At 31.2% G+C, this 21,010-nt stretch overlaps 1 protein-coding gene across 1 annotated transcript in view; it reads right to left on the reverse strand.

Annotated features, from left to right (window-relative positions):
- Positions 1-21,010, reverse strand: part of LOC142329279 (discoidin domain-containing receptor 2-like) — a 708,527-nt gene that overhangs the window by 611,205 nt on the left and 76,312 nt on the right. The window contains exon 2 of the mRNA XM_075373718.1: positions 11,692-11,769. Coding sequence (XP_075229833.1) covers positions 11,692-11,767 — 76 coding nt within the window. The 5' untranslated portion in view covers positions 11,768-11,769. The remainder of the gene's footprint in view (positions 1-11,691; positions 11,770-21,010) is intronic.

Below are 21,010 nucleotides of genomic sequence, written 5' to 3' on the forward strand. Positions count from 1 at the left end.
CGGTTGCTGTTACCACAGTTACATCTTTTCTTTTCTTTTCTTTTTCCTGTTTAGCCTCCGAGAATTACCGTTCAGGTCTTACTTAATGTGTATGAATGAGGATGATAACTGTAAATGAACTGTAGTCTTGTACAGTCTCAGTTCGACCTTTCCTGAGACGTGTGGTTAATTGAAACCCGACCACCAAAGAAGACCGGTATTCACGATCTAGTATTCAAATCCGTTTAAAAATCCTTTTAGGACTTGAACGCTGGAACTCTCGACTTCCAAATCAGCTGATTTGGGAAGACGCGTTCACCACTAGACCAACCCGGTGGATTAACCACAGTTACACCTGCGATGATCAAGCAGACGTGGGCAGAAATCGATTATAGACTGTATGTTTAAAGAGCGATCAACGGAACTCAAATTGAAATATTCTAAGGTATGCAAAACAAACTTTTTGAGTAGTAGTTTTTGAGATAGGATTTTTTTAAATTGGTGCAACATTTTTTCGATGGATATATATATATATCAATAACCGTCTGTCATAACTCTGTACTTATATATAAACTAATTTTTATTACTTTACTGGGCCGGAATCTGATGAAATCAGGTGTATCTTTCTTGGGCCAAAATTGTACAATACATTGTTTGAAAACTCCTGTAAAACTATTTAACTAAACGTTTTGAAATTTTGCATGCGTGCTCTATACATTTCAGAGGTGTATAATTCAGTTATGGTACTTCAACATTTGTTGGTTCCAGAGTTATATAGAATTTTTTTTTTAAATACTCGTTTTATTATTATTAAAATTAACAAATTATTTTTTCTCGCTTAAAATCAATACGTGTCTGTAATATATATAAATAATCGTACAATTTTCAAAATATATTTAAGTTGATCATTAATAAAATATATTTATAATAAAATTTTAGATTTGAATTAAATTTAAATCGATTATATAAATAACCAATGAAAAAGAATTTATAATTTCATAAATTTATAATTTTCATAGAAATTGATACTATGAAAAAGAAGCGAATTTCTATCTGCGTACACTTGTTACGATTACCGCAGGATTACTAAGAGAATTATCGATCAATTTTGGTCTTTAAAAAATCCGCCATTATGAATCAAAGAAATTAAAGAAGACGTGCAAGAATTAAATTTGACTTATGAAGATTTACTTAATAAATCCGAAAAATTAAAATTAGTTATTAAAGATCCGAATACCAACTTTAAAGTAAGAAATTTAATTATACGAAAAGGGTTTATTCCGAAGAGGATCGTAAAGCAAGATCATTAAGAATGACTAAATATTGGAAGAAAGTGAAAGCTAAGAACTTAAAGGCCAAAAGTTCGGCAAAAAAGACCTGAATTATTCTGACTAAGATCCTTTGCGGCCTTAAAAGTAAAAAAAATAACCAATGAATTAGAATAAGATGTTTCACCCGTTTGTATCATTATATACTCCTAGTAAATATTTTCTTTTTCTCTATAATTATTTACATAGTTAAACAATTAATATTTATGTATATCCTAAAATTAGAAAAAAGATCAAACAACCGTGCATACCACTTACCGACAAGGAAAACTCCAACGAATGAGACTACACAGTCTATTTTATTTTTTTGTGGGGTGTGGTAGATTACTCTGCTCGTATTTAGTCCTAACAAAATAATGAGTTTTCTTATTTCAAGTTTAATAATATAATACAGCAATTTATTTTTTAAGTAAAAAGAACAGCTAGGACCACGAAAATATTACTTTTTTCTAGCTCCTTTTCTCTTCTATTCATTTTTCATTTTTTCGACATGGCTTCGTTTTTGCTCATTTGTCCATTTTCTTCCTGTCTTACTTTTTCCTGCCACAAAAGGGTTTTTATTGCAAATTATAGCTCGGATCTCTAATCGCAATTCTTTTCATTTCAAGCCTTTGGAGGTACTCTTTCATCAGTTTTAGATCATTTAAATTGCTTTTCGTGTTCCAAGTTCACTTATTCCAAGTGTTCCAAGTTTATTTATTTAATCTGTTTTTCGATCCATCCTTGTCATTTTCCCAATAAATTTAACCATCTTTTTCTTATCGCTGTTTCTAGGTCTCTTGATTTTGGTAGATCTCGTTATTCGATTTCAGTAAGTAACCTTCCTTTGTTAAGCTAATTATTATTAAAACGAATAATTTCTTAAATAATAACGAATATATCACTGTAGAAGAAATAATGAAGGATACGTTAAAACAAACTAAATTAAAATTGTTTATTCGTATTATTATAATTAAATAGATAACAAAAATAATCTTATTAGGTACAATTAAATAAACAGTATTTTTTTTAGCTGAAATTACAATTTGAAAGGAGATCGTAATTAGTTAAAACGTACAAAAGTTGGGAAAAAGAAATCCATGTTTACATTCGTGAGTGTACTGTTTTGATTTCCTGTTATGGGTTAGGTAGCTATACGCAACGAACCGAGGATGTTCACTAATAAAATAGTAGTAGTACGAAAAAAAAATAAAACTTTTAGAGTCCAGACCACGTTCTTTCAAATAGATTAAAGGTGTATAAGAAATCGATATGCATTTTCCTTCTACTCATGAAAAATCAAGAAGGAATAGCAGTGCGGTGAAGAAGCAGCTATAATAGAAGTAATAGCAGTGTTAAAATAGAATAGGAGAAGAGAACGACCACTAACACCGTTACAACCGACCAGATCCCTTTCCATATCTATCCCCATCCCTTCGACCCATCCTTACTACCGATGTATGTTGACCGACTACTAGTATTTGTATTTCCCGCCGGTTGTTTGGAAAGCGAATGTTGCTTGTGAAAGCGAAAATCCTCTTGTTCCCCTCCAACCGTAACTACGACCGATACAAATCTGCCCTCTAACCTCTTTACTCCACCGCCAAACTACCTGAACTTAATCTATTCTTCTTTCATGTTTCCTTTACTCTTCCTTTTTCCTCTTTATTCAACTTTTTTTTTCTTTTATTTTTTTGTTATGTTTTTTCTTTCGTTTACATATAATTTCCTTAGACCTCCTTGCCGACAAATACTAATCCAAATCTACAAACAACACACAAGGAATACCGTTTAAACTGAACTCATTTTCTTCCTATTTATATAGTAAAATACTTTATTAAAATTTGTTTCCTTCCTTTAATCAACATAATAATATTACTCTCACGAATATCATTCTATTGGAATTACTATTATTCTTTTTCGTAATTACTTTCACTATTCACAACCATTAAAAAAATAAAATTTTCATTCTTTCTTCCTTGTATTAAGTAAAGGAAGGATTAAAGAAGTAAAGGAAAAAAATGTCGGTTTTCAGATTTCAACAAAAATATCCATTTTGACTAGTTTCGGCGTAATCTCCGTACGTAAGTATTTATCTCGCATAACTCAAAAACGATTAGCCGTAGAATGTTAAAATTTTGGATTTAACATCTAGTTGTGCACCTCCTCTTTATGTTACAATCGACTGAACCAAAAGCTGTCCGAAAAATCCCAAAATCCAAACAATATGGATTTTGGAATTTTTCTTACCTGCATTAATAGGCCCTCATTGAGAGCTTTTCAACGATATATCATAAGTGGTACTTATTTTCATCGGTTCCAGAGTTATAGCCAAATAGAATTTTAATTAATGAAATATTTTTACCATACAAGAAGGCACATCGGTTCAAATCCGAGATCGTTTCATTTTTTTAAAATTTTCATTGTAACTTAAATACTCAAATTTTTAATTTAATATAATTATATTTAAAAAAAATTTTTTCTTTAATTTCAAACAATTTAAATGTTATATTTATTCTCTTTTTCTTTAAAAAACGATTAGAAAATATATATTTATATAAATAAGGTTAAAAAAATTGATAAATCTTATTTCTTGGAAAAAGCGAGCATCAACAGCTATGATCATTAGGCCGGTGGAAATTAGTAATGTATGAAAAGATTACCAGACCGAGATTCGAACCCGGGACCTACATAGGAAATGCCAATATACTACTTAGCCATACAAGTTGGATCTTGACTTTTAATTATGAAAACAAATTAAATTTATTATTATCTGATTGGAAATAAATATGGAAAAGGTTATTGATATGATAAACTATTTATAAAAACATAAAAAATAAAATATTAATACAAAGCAGAAATTGAAAATGAACATTAGTAAAAAAATCATAAGTTGAAATGGAAATGGCTTTCCATAGAAATATATTATTATTGATCTATAAAAATATCTACGAAATTAAAATATAAGAAATAAGGATATTAACGGTGATTCAAGTATTTTTCATAGGTGTAGACATTTTAGTAAAACAGAAAGAAATATCTTCTTTTCCTTTGGAATATCTATTCTAAAGCAATAATGAATTTTAAGGTGAAGAAAAAAGGCAAACGGGAAGACCGGAAACTAGATGATTTCATCCAAGTTTGAAGAAAATTAAAAATAACAAAATAAAGGCTAAACAAAAGTGACGACAGAAATTGTGTGTAGTTGGCAATCATTCTTTTCTATCTTTGTTTTATTTTAGTATTCTTTGGTCTAAAATTTTCTAAACGAATGAAAAACAACCGAAAAACAAAAAAACAAAAGTTGTTGAAGACACGCAGTTAAATTAAACTAACACATTCTTCATAGAATTATTTGTTGTTAACAAATAAGTGAAAATTAATGTAAAATGTTTACTGTATTAACGATGTTAATTTATTTTTTTCATTTTAGGTCAAACGAAAATAATTATCACTTTATTCATCTTTTGCAGCGTAGAAAAATACTAATCTGATCTGGATTTGAACAAAGAACTTTCCGGATAAATGGCAGAAATGTTACCACTTCGGCACCGTGGCGTGATAAAAAATATTAATGATAAATAACCCAGAGTACGCTGAACGACCGTTAAAGTACAAATCAACAACTAGATGAACTAAAAAATCATGATAAGTACATACAAAGACATTTGTAAAAAAAAAATGTAAACCAGCACTTAAAAGGTAATAAAAAAGAATGCTTATCAGCATTTAAAAAATAAGACAAAAAAACTCCGACCAGTTCTGTGAAAAACATGAATGATAACGACTATATTGTAAGCAAACTCTTCTTACCGACTAAAAAATAATAGTCGGCAACAAGTGTCCATTCGCTACTTCCCGTGAACATTTTTATGCGTCTGGATACAAGAAGATAATCGTTCGTATTGCCGGAAGGTTAAAATTAAACGATGCTGTTAACATACGCGTATCGCATTTCCAGGGAGAAACATTATTCGGTTTGAAGTGTTGTTAAATAAATACAAGAAACAATGTTCTCTTATTACGGATGTTTTTAAATAAATTTGATCAAAATTAAATCGATGTGATATGTAATCCAATTATTTATTACGATTTACATTACATAAATATATTTCTACATTATACAGTAAATTCGAAAAGTAACTATGTGTAGTTACATAAACACGATTATTTGTTTAGAGATGGTATTGTATGCGCTGCGAGTAATGTTTTCTGCAAAGATTTTTAATTCTACATTGTTGGCAGTTTGGTTCCGCGACCCAGTCAGGTTGACAAACGTAAGACGAGTTGTGTCGGATCATTGCTGTTCATTATGTGTTCATCTCCTTTAAAAGATTGAAACCGTGCCTTTCTGTATGCTCTTAGAACGAGGTTACCTTTAGAAAAGTGAATAATTTTAATTTAATACATCTTCAATGAGCACGGTGAATATAATGAAAGACTAATTTTCTGTTAGATTTCCAGGTAAACCGGTTGAAAATCGACGTAGTGTAAGAGCGCTACATTTTGGACGAAGTTTTTTATACCGATCAGGCTCCATTTATCATAGATAAAGTTTTATTTATCATAAATAAAGTTGCCCCAAGTTAAGTTTGATAATAATTAGGTTGCAAAATTTATACCTGATAGTTCTAGAGCAGTACAAAACCATAAAAACGAGATTCAATAATAATATCGGATATAAAATTATACTAACTTCATCTATCAGGAAGTTCGTTATAACTTTACCGGTAACAGTCCGCAGAACTGGATGGCATGGCGAAGTCAACGAACTAAGTTTACAGTTCTAAACATGAACTAACCTAAAAGTTAAATGAAAATGGGGAAAACATTATATTTCATTTCAATTAGATTTGTAATAAGGAATACTTCCAAAAAATACCTCGAATTTTGTTAGACAAAGTTGTTTTTCCATTTGGTGAACCGTGGGACTCGAATATGTCACTTTTTCTTTTTTAAATGAGACTTTACAAATCGCGCCGCTAGGTAGCAATAGTTGATAGTAATAGGTAAAATTGATTGAAAAATAAAATTTTAAAGAAAATATATTACAGTTTGTTTTAACAGTAAATGCTTTTATGTAAATGGAAGTAGGCTGAAGAGGAAACAGTTTTTTTTAATTCCCATCACTTCATTAAAAAAAATAAAAGTATTAGTTTACAAGAGATTGTAGCTGCTAATAAAACAAAAAAATTCCCTTTCGGCGCCCTGGAAGGCGGAGGTAGATTTTACAGGTGTTAAGTAGGGTATAAAATAAGTTTCCACCTTATAATTAAGAAAAACGTCAAATTTACTGAATATGACTATTTTTCACATGCAACCATTGTCAATATGAAAATGGTTGCATGTGAAAAGTAGTTTCACATATTTAGCATACGACAAGCCAATCTTCTTACAATATCAGAAAAATTTTGGTCATCCCTTACCATATCAAAAATTGTTTCAGAAAATTTTAGGTAATGTTTAGAGGACTAACGACCACTTTAAACCAATTCGATACTGTGCCTATAAAGGTAAGTACGGTTTTTTTTTGTTTTCAAAACCCCATGTTTTCCATTCTCCGGGTTAATGGTTGGTTATATCAAAATACGCCCATTTTAAACTGATGCTATACTGGGCCTATTAAGGGAGAAATGATTTTTTTTTGTCTTCAAAACACAATTTTTTCAACCAATTGTAAATTGATTCAAAAAAATATAACGACCCAAAATCTCGGTAGAGTTTGTTAATGGGAAAAATCGGACCATGAAGATTGAAATGGTGGGGGGGGGGGTTTCGAAAGAAAAAATATCACTATAATTTTCTTATTAAGTAAAATATCGAATTCGTTTAAAGTTTCTACTATTCTCTGGATAAGGGCCTAAAATTGATCTAAGTAAAGTTTTTTGATATCACCAACCAATGGCCAAGGGGGTGGTAATAATGGGATTTCGAAGACAAAAAAAATCATACCTCCCTTAACAGGCATAGTATCGAATCGGTTTAAAGCGGTCGTTAGTCCTCTAAACACTACCTTAAACTTTTATCTGAAACAATTTTTCATATTACCAACTCTTACGAAGGGATGATCAAAAGTTTGCTGGAATTGTAAGTAGATAGGGCTTGTTGTATGTTAAACATGTGAAACTTATATCACATGCAAATTGTCGTATTGAGTAAATTTGAAATTTTTGTTAATTTAAGATGAAAATCTTTTTTATCCCCTACTTAGCACCGGTGAAATCAACCTCAGCCTTCAGGCGTGCCGAAAGGGATTTTTTTTTCTTATTATATGGAACGCTTAAACATTGTTTATTATCTATGATTGTATTTAATTCATAATTTTATACATTTTTATAAAACTATTGATTTTTCAATTAGAAAGTATAAAATTACTCACTCGAATTTTAATCTGTCATAAAATGGATCTGTTGTGACGTAGGGAAGGTGAACAAGAAAAGTGTACGTTACGTAACTATACGTGTATCCCCAGCAGTTTATGTTATTCGTACAACACAAAATTTAATTCATTTGTATTTTGCCTGTAGTTGCTATGAGAATAAATATATGAACAATTAACTATCACTACATTTTCCGTTCTGTGACTGTTATTATATTAAGAGTATTCCCGGCAGGAATCCTCGTATTATTTTCAAAGCCATAAAAAAACTTTGTTAAATAATAAAATATTAGAACAGCGTAGTTTAATTTTAGTTACAAAATGAACAACTTACACATAATATAGCGCCTGTAAAATAATTCACAACAGCTGTTTTTTTCCATTTTCCATTAAAAGTTGAAACAAAAAAAAAAATCTAATAATTTATTCTGATTTGAAACTAGATCGTGGATACCGGTGTTCTTTGGTGGATGGGTTTCAATTAACCACACGTCTCAGGAACGGTCAACTTGAAACTGTACAAGAATATACTTTATTTACATTCATACATATCATCCTCATTCATCCTCTGAAGTAATACCTTACGGTAGTTCCGGAGGCTAAACAGAAAAGACAATAGAAAAATAATTTATTTTAGTATTTTTCCTTTTTTTTATATTGCCATATAAGGTTTAAGCTTATGCGTGGAATATACAAATGGAATTTTGTAGCGTATGAAAAATGCTACGCTTGACTGGGATTTGAACCAAGGACCTCCAGATTAAAGGCCGAGATGCTACCATTCCACCACGGAGAACGGCGGATTTTTTACATTAATAATTTCCTTTATTTAGGAGAAGTATCTTTAGGCCAAAAGAATTTGGGTGTCCAGAAAAAAGATAGAAACGAGTTTTCGTGATAAAAAAATTAAATTTACGGAGCTAACAACTAAAAAATTTAAATGGCCACCACTTGGAATTTATTTACTTTTTAGTAGATGTTTTTGGCACATGTAAACCAAATCTCATTAAAATATTTCAATTCGTTCTTAAGATATACATTTTTATTGGACAGAAAATCTGTGAACAAAGAGGTAAAAAAAAGCGATACGAAGTCTTTATCCACATCAACGTTTTCGTTTATTTTTTGCCCTAAATCAGTCGCTTAATTTTTGAAATACCACCTGGGATACTCTGTATATCTATTTATTCTATTTTAAATCACGTTTAATGCATTTTATAAGTATTGTTTATTTATTTTAAGGTTGGTCTAGTGGTGCTAACTATTATCGCATGTCAGCTGATTTCGAAGTGGAGAGTTCTGAAGTGAAAATCCTAGTAAAGGCAGTTACTTCAATACGGATTTGAATACAGACCGTGGATACGGGTGTTCTTTGGTGATCGGGTTTCATTTAACTACACATCTAACGAATGGTCGACTTGTTACTGTACTAGACTATAATTCATTCACATTGATACATATCATCCTCATTCTTCCTCTGAACTAATACCTTACGGTGGTTCCGGAACAGAAAAAACTACATACTGATGATGATTTTTTTAAAACTGAAACATCCATCCAGTTTTAGATTTTAGTTAATATTTTGTTTTTTTTTTCAAAGATGTTTGATCGTTTTCTTGTATTTTTTGCAAAATAAATTAAACACGCTTAATGAATAGAGCTAAAACCAGTTTTTATAGATTAATAATTTTCAATAAAGTTACAAGGGAAATTTTTCAAGTAAAACAAATGTACACTAAACTTATGAGGTAGTTTGGATTACATCTTTCCCGCATTGAAAGTCAACTGGACTGCGCTGTACTAGCAACTAAATAAATTTAACCTAAATTTAATTTAACTAATTTATGTAGGCTAACTCTGCACTAAAGTACTAGGCTACATCGAAATTTAATAATAAATATAGATTAAAACTTTCAACGTTGTTAACGTGTATAATAAATATTAAACTACTAAGCCGATGTTTAACTTAATAAATAGTTTTGTTTAATATATTGTATACAGTTCTGAAGTAAAAATAAATATTTTAAATAAACAGTATTAGTAATGTATTACAATAAAAATAATATTCAAATGACAAACCTTCCATAAATTCCCAGAACCTATCATCAAAAATAGAATATTTTAAATCAAATAACCTTTATATTTAAATTTAATAAAAATCAAATTAAATAAAAGTAATGATAATAATACTTTTTTAATTATTATACACCAACAATTCCTATCATCCTCTTAATTTACTTCCAATTTCAGAAAGTAGATATTTAAATGTTTTTTTTTTTTTTTACATGAGAGAACTCGATTTTACGATTTTATTTTTATAATTATATTATTTTACATTAATAATTTTGCAGATGTCGTTGATTTCTAAAAACGCGAGCCAAGTCTGTCTCGAATGCGGAAAAAAAAAATATTTTAGCATTAGATTTTCCAATGCTAAGATATACTAATAGCATTTCTCTAGTACTAATTCGGTACTAATTAAAGTACTAATTTCTAATAAGAAAGAAAAGTTCAAAAGTAATCTTTCTTTTAAAAATCTTCCACTTCCTCGTATAAAATACAGAGAACACAGTTGTTTCTGGTGCACGGCTTACACACACATACACACCCCAACCCGGTAGGAAAAGACACCCATCTTATGACGTTACCGGTCGCCACACCACCCCCTTCGTTCCGAGCCCTGAGAAGCTTTACCGGAGGTCATCGTTAGACCCTCTAACTGATTACATCTCACAGTCTTCAGCCAGGCCTCGGTCGGGATGCCACCGATGTAAGTGTCTCGGCAGACATTTACATCGGTAAAATACAAATCAAATTCTGCCTGCACGTAGGCCTCAAACGGGCATCTTCACATCCAATCTAACATACTTAATTTAAAATGTTTATCGTTTTATTTAAATATAATATTTTTTCGTTTATTTAATTCAATGATTCTAACTAAAACGCGTGCGCATATCCCGTATTTACCGCATATACCGCGTGTGGCGGTACTAAATAAACTAGTTTAATTTCACAACTTACATAGTACAAATTTCGCTGGCAAGGTTGGCAGACCGGATATAGTTGAGAGGCTTTACCCATCAGGTACCGAGTCAACCGGACGATCGAGTTCCAAGATCCAGTCAGATCAAGTTACTTTTTTCCACTTAAAATATTATTAATTTATTTAATTCTACTGCTCACCTGTGACGACACAACACACCAGACGACTACGACAGCATTTTCTGAGGTGGGGTTGCGATTTTACAAAAACTCTTTTTTTGTAAATTTTTTAATTGTTAATAAATCTGCCTAAGAGAAATACGATCTTAATTACGCGAAATCTAGATACTGAGGATAACCTTGTTCTACAGCCTCATCCCCTAGACTTTTTAAGTTGAAAATTTAATGGCATCAATGCCTCGTATATAGAAGTAATCTGACCAAGTTTGGTCAAAATCGGTACAGAGTTCTGAAGATACAAGGTGATTTAAAGGCCAACACCGAAGACACGTACATACGAACATTAACATCCGGAAAATTTCCGTGTAGTTATTTTGGTTTATCGGGTTCCTTAGGTGTCAGAACGTAAAGATCCCTTGGAAACCGCACAGTCAAAAATTAGATCGATTATAATACTTTTCCTTCTAGAGCTATACCGCTAGACGGGATAATAAAAACTTAGAATGATGTCATTAAACGACTTTATACTTAAAAAATAAAAAAGAACCACTGAAATATTTAATAAATTGTTCAACGTACCTAAAATAAACATAAAAAATACGGATTACAATATGAAATCCTGCAATATTTTTGTTTAACTCCTCGGCTTTCGGAAAAATCTGTTATAAAGTAAAATAAGTTTCATTTAAAAATTCGATTTAAAATAGACTGACTATTTATTATTAAAAAACAATAATAATATTAGGTCTTACAAGAATAAAAAATAAAAAAGTAATAATAACAATAATACTAAAAATAACATGAACCAAAGCATTATAAAACAATAAATAAATGTCAATACTTTAGAAAATATATACTACTTACTAATATTAAGTGTGTTTACGGCCGACAGGTGAAAACATCCCACGCACAGGATTAACAACCCACTGAACTTAAACATTTCTGAAACATCAAATGGAAACAAAACAAATTAGAATAAAATATCTGCTTTATCACAAAGAAAAAACAATACAAAGGAAAGTTATTATTATTATTATTATACTCAACTTTAAATTAATACATACATCCACATGCAGCAAAGAGTTTGTATTTTACGTTAAAATAGAGAACTTTTAAAACTTAGGTCATAAGAAATATATTAAGAAAAACCAGTTGTTGCCCGCTTGAATTTTGGATTTGTATCTGGAAAAATTTTTCAAAAGAAAGATTAGATTTTCGTTAAAATTCTACTCAATTTAATGTTTAATTGACATTTATAAATTGATCCATTTAGGTTAGCGAGAATTTCAGTTTCTGGTTCGTTCGCTGACATTAACTTCCTGAATATTCAAAAACTTTTCCGTTCTTTCTCGTACATGAACGGAGCATCAGTTTTTTTGCGTTTAGAATATTAATTTCTTTTAATATGAAATTAATCAAATACCATAAGCAGGAATGAAAATTGTTATTTTTATGTGTTTTTTTTTGTTTGTTTTTTTTTAGTCGCATTAACAATTAGTTATTAGCGATTTATCAGTATAATGTAATTGTACAGAGTAAATGTGTAGTCTTGAATAAACTCAGACCGAGCATTCATGAGACCTGCGGTTAATTGTAAGCCAACCACCAAAGAACGATCCACCATCTAATATTCAAATTCGAATAAAATCAACTACCTTTACTAGGATTTTAACCTGATAACTCTCGACTTCGAAATCGTCTGATTTACGACGAGTTACCGCTAGACTAACCAGTGATTTAGATTTTTTTTGTGTGTATTGTTTTATTTACAATCAGTTTCCTGAACAATGAAACTATTAGTAAATTTTACAGTGTGATAATGGCGTGAAAGGGAGACATCTAGATCACCTTCAAAGACAATATAAAGGTTTAAACGAACTGCAGTACAAGAAAAATGACATGAATAAAAGTATAACTAATAAACGTATATCAATAAAAGTAAATGGTTAACAAAAGAGAACAAGCAATTGGATATAAGAAAACTGTAACAATTCATACATGAGAAAAAACAAAACAAATTAACACTGGTCAAATATAAAAAATATAATTAATAAAAAGATAATATTCAACGCACAACTTTAGATCTAATATATGCAGGCCCCTTTAGTCGTCTCACATGTTCGCTATTATCCAAAAGGTTAACAGCCAGATGGTTTCTGTACGCGTTAAGTTTAAGTACATATTTTGATATTAGCCGGTGGATTCCTTCACGAATAGATGGCATCCCTAGGTAATCCAGCAAGATCTCCTTTTTCCTTGCAAACCATGGCGCGTCCGCAGCATTTAGGTGGGATAAATATAAAAATTTAATTTAACAAATTTATCGAATCGTGTGAAATTACTATCGATTTAAAAGATTATAAAAAGCTTTTTAATCTTATATTCAAAATTAGATTTACAACAAATTATCTTTTTTCGTACGGTTTAATAGTTTTTGTATTCGTCAATAGATGGCACAGAGTGTAACGTACCGAATGTAATTTTTGTTTGGCATCAATAAACATTTATGACTAAGAATCCACAACGTGAAGTTTGAAAATTCGCGTGCAGGTAAAAATAATTTGATGTACAAATTAACAATATTTCGCATCGAATTTTTACGATAAAAAATGGAGAAGTGAACCGGAGTCATATGCAAACATATCATTATTATTCATTAAATATTGTTGAAATTTAGACAAAAATCCCAAATTGGATTTTTTAAAAGCGGTCAAATATTTGCCTTTTTGGTTTTAAAAAGAAGTCTAAATACTAATTTTCACAGTTGTAACATCTTTGTACCACTTTCGGCTTCAAATCGTTTCATGAAAAACTTTTCAAAATCGAATCTTTGAAAAATGGTGAAAAACGTGCCAATTTATTTTTAAAGAAAAATCAAAATTTCAATTTTCACGTCATTATTAATAATTTAATTTTTCATCAAGACTGTGTTTGAATATTTTATCAAATGCGAAATACCGAAATAATATTATTTTGCTATTAGTTTTTTCTTAATACGGATCGCCAGTAAAATGTGAAAAAGTATAAATTAAGTATTTAATTAAAAGATAAGAATACTTTTAAATTTAATTACTATGGAAAAGTAATTTTACTATTGTAATATTTGAATTCAATAATTTTTTTCTGCTTTAAACCTTAAATCATGCAAAATATTTTTTCGGTATTCTACAATCTTTTTCCTTATAAAATATATTTTTTTCGAAGTCGTTTATAAATGTTTGAATCGTTTTCATAATAATTTATTTTATCTGATGTACCCGTTTCGCTTATAGCTTAATAATATGACAACAGATTAAATAAATTAAAGCATCAATAATCTTATCACTACGATACAAATGATGATGCATCATTACATGATTAGAAATGATGTAATGATTGGTAAATGCTGACAATATGTTTATATTTATTTCTTATTTCTTAATGCTTTGTAAGTGAAAGTTAAAGAAACTCTACAAGAGAAGTTATGAGTAGTAATAAAAAGTACAAAATAAATTCTCTCAGTTATTCTCTCAGTAATTAAATCTAAAACAAATCTTCAGAAGCGCAAAAATACACAGAATTTACAAAAGCATAAATAAACAAATAAAAGACGTTTCTTTAAATCAGGATCCATTTTGTTTTAAATTACCGGGTTAAAACCTTAAAACGATTCGGTAAATATAATAATTTACTAGCAACGACTACTTGAAATTTATGGTTAACTTTTATTTATAGAATCCAACGTATTAGTTCTTCTTGTAACGTAGCAAGATATTTTATAGCTTTTTTACACCAAAATAATACTGGAAAGGTCGTACCCGTAATTCATTGATTAAGTCTTTTTAATTGATTATATAAGTACTCCTAATCTTTCAGAATTAACTTTTATATTTATTAAAGAATAAATCAGTAACGTTCTTTCACACCTTATCGAGTATTTTGAACTCGGAAAGAAGAAACAAAGAACTACACAAATCTTTATACATCAAAATATTTGTATTCGCTTACAAACATACGCTTGTTTTAATTATTTAATGAACATAATTCTTATACAGATAATCATTAAAAATTCTAGAACTGCTGGGGCAATCTAAATAATCTTTATTATTATTATTATTAGTTTTTATTGAAATTTTATCTGATTTATTTTAAGGGGTAAATTTATTCAAATAACATACATTTATAACTATCAAAAGGTTTAACACGGAGCGTAACTTTTTTTATAATATCGCGTACTGATTTCTAATTTACTGTATCATGTTCCGTGATAAATTTAGTACCCACAAAAAAAAATTTATAGATATATATATATATATATATATATATATATATGTCGGAGAATAAAGTATAGTGGAGTATCTTCCGACAAAACGATGAGAATATTCTTTAGAATATCTGTATTTTTAGTAGTTTTAAGAAATGTACTATTACTTGTAATATTTTGTAAAATAAGGTTTAAATTGTTTTATTGCGGTAGGCTTAGGCCTAGGTAGGCACATGGTTGTCAACGTAGTCGGGATCCCAGGACGATAGGGGTATCATAAAATTAATAAGGAAAAGGAAATATGCAGTAGGCATATTATTTGAGAATATTGAGAAAAGGTAGTCTTGCTTTGGAACCCAGATCGAACAGACGTCCTGGTGATCGCGAATTCGTTATTTCCCTGAGCCTCGGTCTATCGCAAGTTGTTTTAATATTATTTGAATTCTAAATTGAATTAGTCTTATATTATGGTTCGTGTACTACTGAGTTATTGATGAGTGATGGTTATCATTTGTAATTGTTTCATTGTGCGAGTTGTCTGCTCATTTTTATTAATTGAACTTTATTATAATCTTATATATTCTCCACTTGTAATAGTAAAGATGAGTGAAGCACAAAACGTTGAATCCCTGACAAATCTCCTCGCCTCTCCGACATCAGAAGTGGGATCGTCTCCATCTGGTCCATCACCTGATCAGTGGAATACATTGTTTGAGTTTATGAAGTGTTGTATGCAAAAGCCATTATCGACAAAGAAAAGTGTTGCGTTACCACGATTTAATCCAGAGAGTGCGGGATCGGATTCTGTTGCTTGGTGCTCTGCAGCAGAACTGTGTCTATTAGAAAATCCTCTTCAAGGCAGTGAATTGATATCTGCGCTTAGCAAAGCTTTGGAAGGTTCAGCAGCTCAGTGGCTATCCCAAGTGGCAATTCCGGGTATACAGTGGCCTCAATTAAAAGAACTTTTTGTGTCACGCTTCGGGGGACAAGAAACTGCGACAGCGGTTGTGCTGAAAATTCATCAGGAGGCACCAACCAAGGATGAAAGTGTCGGCGCCTTTGGCATTCGACTTCGATCATCGCTAAAGGCCCGCTGGAGGTCTTTAACAGTTGACGAAATAGTTAATGCGGTTGTGCTTGCGCGATTGACCCATATTGATAATCGAGTGGAGCGCGTAGCATTAACTAGCGACATCAAAACGGAAGCCGAATTTTTGAGCGAAATGCGAGGCTTTTCCTACACCCGAAAAAGACAAATATCAGCTTCAGATAACTCATCTACATCCGATTTGAAGCGTTTTAAGCCAGCAGCTTCAGGGAAGTGCCATTTCTGTGGGGAAATAGGTCACAAAAAGTTTGAGTGTCCTAAACTTAAGAAGAAGCAAGCGGAGCAAAGCAGTAACCATCGTGGCTCCAAAGAATCATCCTCTTCATCGCGCAATGTGACGTGTTTCAAATGTGGGGTAGCTGGTCATATTGCGCCAAACTGTACGGCTCCAGGTAGCAGCCGTAGCGGTCCAGGGAACAACAAGGAGAATGGTAGCGTCGAACGCCGTGTGAATCTTTGCACAGTTGCAGCTCCTACTGGTATTCTAAACCATCTTGGTGAGTCGTTTCCATATTGTTTTGATTCAGGAGCAGAATGCTCATTAATAAAGGAATCGATAGCGATTAAGTTTTCTGGACGTAGAATTAATGAATTAATAATTTTGAAAGGCATCGGAAATGTTGTAGTAAATTGTAGCATGCAAATTTTATCTATTGTAATTATGGATTTGTTTACATTAGAGATTCTTTTTCACGTTGTCCCAGATGAATATTTGAGTTATAATGTTCTTTTCTCAAAACATCTGTTTCATACCTTGGGTATGAGATTCAAGAAGGACAAGTTCGTCCAAACCCTCGTAAAATAAACTCTTTAACAATGTTACCCGCTCCAAGGACCGTTACTCAGCTTAGACAGTTTATTGGCCTTGCATCTTATTTCCGACGGTTTGTTCCTAAGTTTTCACAAATCATGAAACCATTATATGCTCTTACCTCAGGTAAAAAATATATTGAGTGGACTGAGACACATGAAAACGCCCGACAAAAAGTAATTCATACTTTGACCAACGAACCCGTCTTAATTATCTTTGACCCGGATTATCCTATAGAACTGCATACCGATGCTAGTTCCGATGGGTACGGAGCAATACTCATGCATAAAGTAGACGGTAAAAATAAAGTTATTGAATACTTTAGTAAAAGGACAAGCCCAGCCGAGTCCAGGTATCATTCTTACGAACTCGAAACTATGGCCGTTGTTAAATCTATTAAACATTTTCGGCATTACTTGCATGGACGACAATTTACTGTTGTAACTGATTGTAATTCATTGAAATCTTCTCAAAATAAGATTGATCTTAATGATAGAGTCCATAGGTGGTGGGCTTATTTACAGGCTTTTCAGTTCGATATAGTTTATAGAGAAGGCAAACGTATGTCGCACGCGGATTTCTTCTCTCGAAACCCTTTGTCCGATTTACCAAAACAGGTTAATAAAATTGAAGAGAAACGCGTTAACCTCGCGGAAATATCGGTTGATTGGCTTCTTGCTGAACAACAGCGTGACTCGGAAATTTCGGAAATAGTCACCAAATTGCAAAGCGATGAGCTATCGGAAGATCTCTTAAAATCTTATGAAATTAAAGCCGGTACTCTATACCGGAAAATACAGAGAAAAGGCGAAACCCTTTGTTTCCCGATTGTACCCAGAGCATTTCGGTGGTCCGTCATTAACCATGTACATGAGTCTGTTATGCACTTAGGTTGGGATAAAACACTCGATAAGGTTTATGAGTATTACTGGTTTGAAGGTATGTCTAAATACGTACGTAAATTTGTTGACAATTGTATTACTTGTAAACTCTCTAAAGCTCAGTCAGGTAAAATTCAAGCTGAATTACATCCCATCCCTAAGACCCGCATACCTTGGCATACTGTGCATATAGATATTACAGGTAAATTGAGCGGTAAAAATAATACTAAAGAATACATTATTGTTATTATAGATGGTTTTACCAAATATGTTTATTTACATCACACCAGAAAAATTGACTGTAATAGTGTTATTAAAGCTTTAAAGGCTTCAATATTTATATTGGGAGTTCCCGCTCGTGTGATTGCCGATCAAGGTAGTTGTTTTACTGGGAAAGATTTTAAAGACTTTTGTAAATCTTTAAATATTAATTTACATTTAATAGCTACAGGTACTAGAGGGCAAATGGTCAAGTAGAGCGTGTAATGAGTACGTTAAAAAATATGTTCACTGCTGTTGAGTCTAATAATCGTCCATGGCAAGACGCCATTGGTGAAGTTCAGCTAGCTTTAAACTCAACCGCGAATCGTATTACCAAATCTAGTGCGTTAGAATTATTAATTGGTAAGAAGGCAAGACCTTACGGGTTGTTAGTTGATGACAACGAAAATGAAATTGATATCTCTAATGTAAGACAACGAGCGATTGAAAGTATAGAGGAAAATGCTAATTATGAGAAGATTAGATTTGATAAAAATAAAGCGAAGGTTAATAAGTTTAAAATAGGAGATCACGTTTTGATTAAGAACGAAGAACGTAATCAAACGAAACTCGATAGGAAATTTAGAGGTCCATTCGTAGTAACAGAATTACTTGATAACGACAGGTACACACTAAAATCTTTAAGTAGTAGTAGAAGTTATAAGTATAGTCACGATAAGTTGAGAGAAATGCCTGAGAATTATATTCCTAATGAGTTGGATGTTTCCTCGGACAATGAAAGTTGTGCCGAGGAGACTGTTGATGTTGGTCCTGAAACAGGGACTATGGTTTACCAATGACGCAATGCACTAATGGCTGGCAGCAGGTCGTGGACCTGGCATTTTTATTTTTCGCACATGCATCAGTGTGTAGTCGTAACTGCAAACTAAATTAGTGGCTAATGTTAGTTTGATCAGGGCGCGATGGGCACCTGATGATGTGTCGGGCAGGTAGTTGTGGCAACTACAGAATATGTATGATACTGTATGTGGCATACAGGGTAGCCTAGAGATAGTGCAGAGGTCTATTGGTGGAGGAAATAAAATCTTATTTGACAGTTAAATGATAAGGAATAATGATTGATGGCTTTTCGATCTCTTGAGTACTGTACGATGACTATTTAGGATAATGAATAATTAATGGATTTCTGTTACTCGAGAGGACTTCTGAATCTATCTTTTGTACTTTAACTATTGTAAAATGCTTTATAATGACCGAGGTCAGTTGAAAACAAAAATTAAAATACCACTGTAACTCAATGTTTTAGATACACCCGAGGGCGTGTGATTGTCAGAATGGCCGTGTCGGAGAATAAAGTGCAGTGGAGTATCTTCCGACAAAACGATGAGAATATTCTTTAGAATATCTGTATTTTTAGTAGTTTTAAGAAATGTACTATTACTTGTAATATTTTGTAAAATAAGGTTTAAATTGTTTTATTGCGGTAGGCTTAGGCCTAGGTAGGCACATGGTTGTCAACGTAGTCGGGATCCCAGGACGATAGGGGTATCATAAAATTAATAAGGAAAAGGAAATATGCAGTAGGCATATTATTTGAGAATATTGAGAAAAGGTAGTCTTGCTTTGGAACCCAGATCGAACAGACGTCCTGGTGATCGCGAATTCGTTATTTCCCTGAGCCTCGGTCTATCGCAAGTTGTTTTAATATTATTTGAATTCTAAATTGAATTAGTCTTATATTATGGTTCGTGTACTACTGAGTTATTGATGAGTGATGGTTATCATTTGTAATTGTTTCATTGTGCGAGTTGTCTGCTCATTTTTATTAATTGAACTTTATTATAATCTTATATATTCTCCACTTGTAATAGTAAAGATGAGTGAAGCACAAAACGTTGAATCCCTGACAAATCTCCTCGCCTCTCCGACATATATATATATATATATATATATATATATAAATAAAATCAAGATAAAAGATATTTTAAAATAATTTTTATATCGTACAATTTTCGTAGGTCAATGAATGTTCGAATACAGTCCGCCTTAGTTTAGTACCTTGGTTTGGATTAATTATTCTAAATATTTAGTTATTCGCTGGTTCATCGAAATAAAAAAAAGTCCTTATTTGCTTTATATTCCAAATTACTTTTATTATAATCTTTCAACTTATACTTCATATATGTGACATTGTTGTAAATTAATGAATTAATAATTAAATGATACGAACATGTTGAGTCTTTGAAGAGTGGAATTAGACTGAACAATACAGAACTAGACACATTGTTGCAATAGTAATATAAAATATCAGCTGTTAACAAAGCCAGCCGAATATATACAACTTTATTTCATTTACAATTAGTAAGAAGAACTAGACAGTTAGAATTTTATTTATTTTTACAAATAAAATTGACAAAAGGAAACATGAATCTTGACATAATTATGTCAAAATCAGATGATTTTTTTCCTTTTTATAATATTATAAATGAACTATTACGAACAATAACATGTTTAAACATTCATTTGCAATTACATACGTGACTATAAATAAAAGAATCATATAATTGTGAATAAATACATAATATAATCCATAATGATGGACCTTAACAGAATAGAAAAAAAAATTAATTGTGTACATTGAATAAACAATATTATAATTATATTGTTAATATTTATAATTAGTTGAAATGGTATTTACATTCATTTGCGATATAATACTAATAGTAATCATACAATTGCATAATGAAGTAATTAAAAAACAAATAATAAATATAACCTGTAATTAGTATCTCAAATAACAACAATTATGCATATTATTAAATAAATAATAATAAAATTGGATATTGTTATCTATAATAGTTTGAAATTGTATTCACATTAATCTTAAAAAATAGATTAAATAATAATAAAATCATACA

The sequence above is a fragment of the Lycorma delicatula genome, chromosome 8 (genome assembly GCF_047948215.1).
Source record: "Lycorma delicatula isolate Av1 chromosome 8, ASM4794821v1, whole genome shotgun sequence".
NCBI classification, from domain to species: Eukaryota; Metazoa; Arthropoda; class Insecta; order Hemiptera; family Fulgoridae; genus Lycorma; species Lycorma delicatula.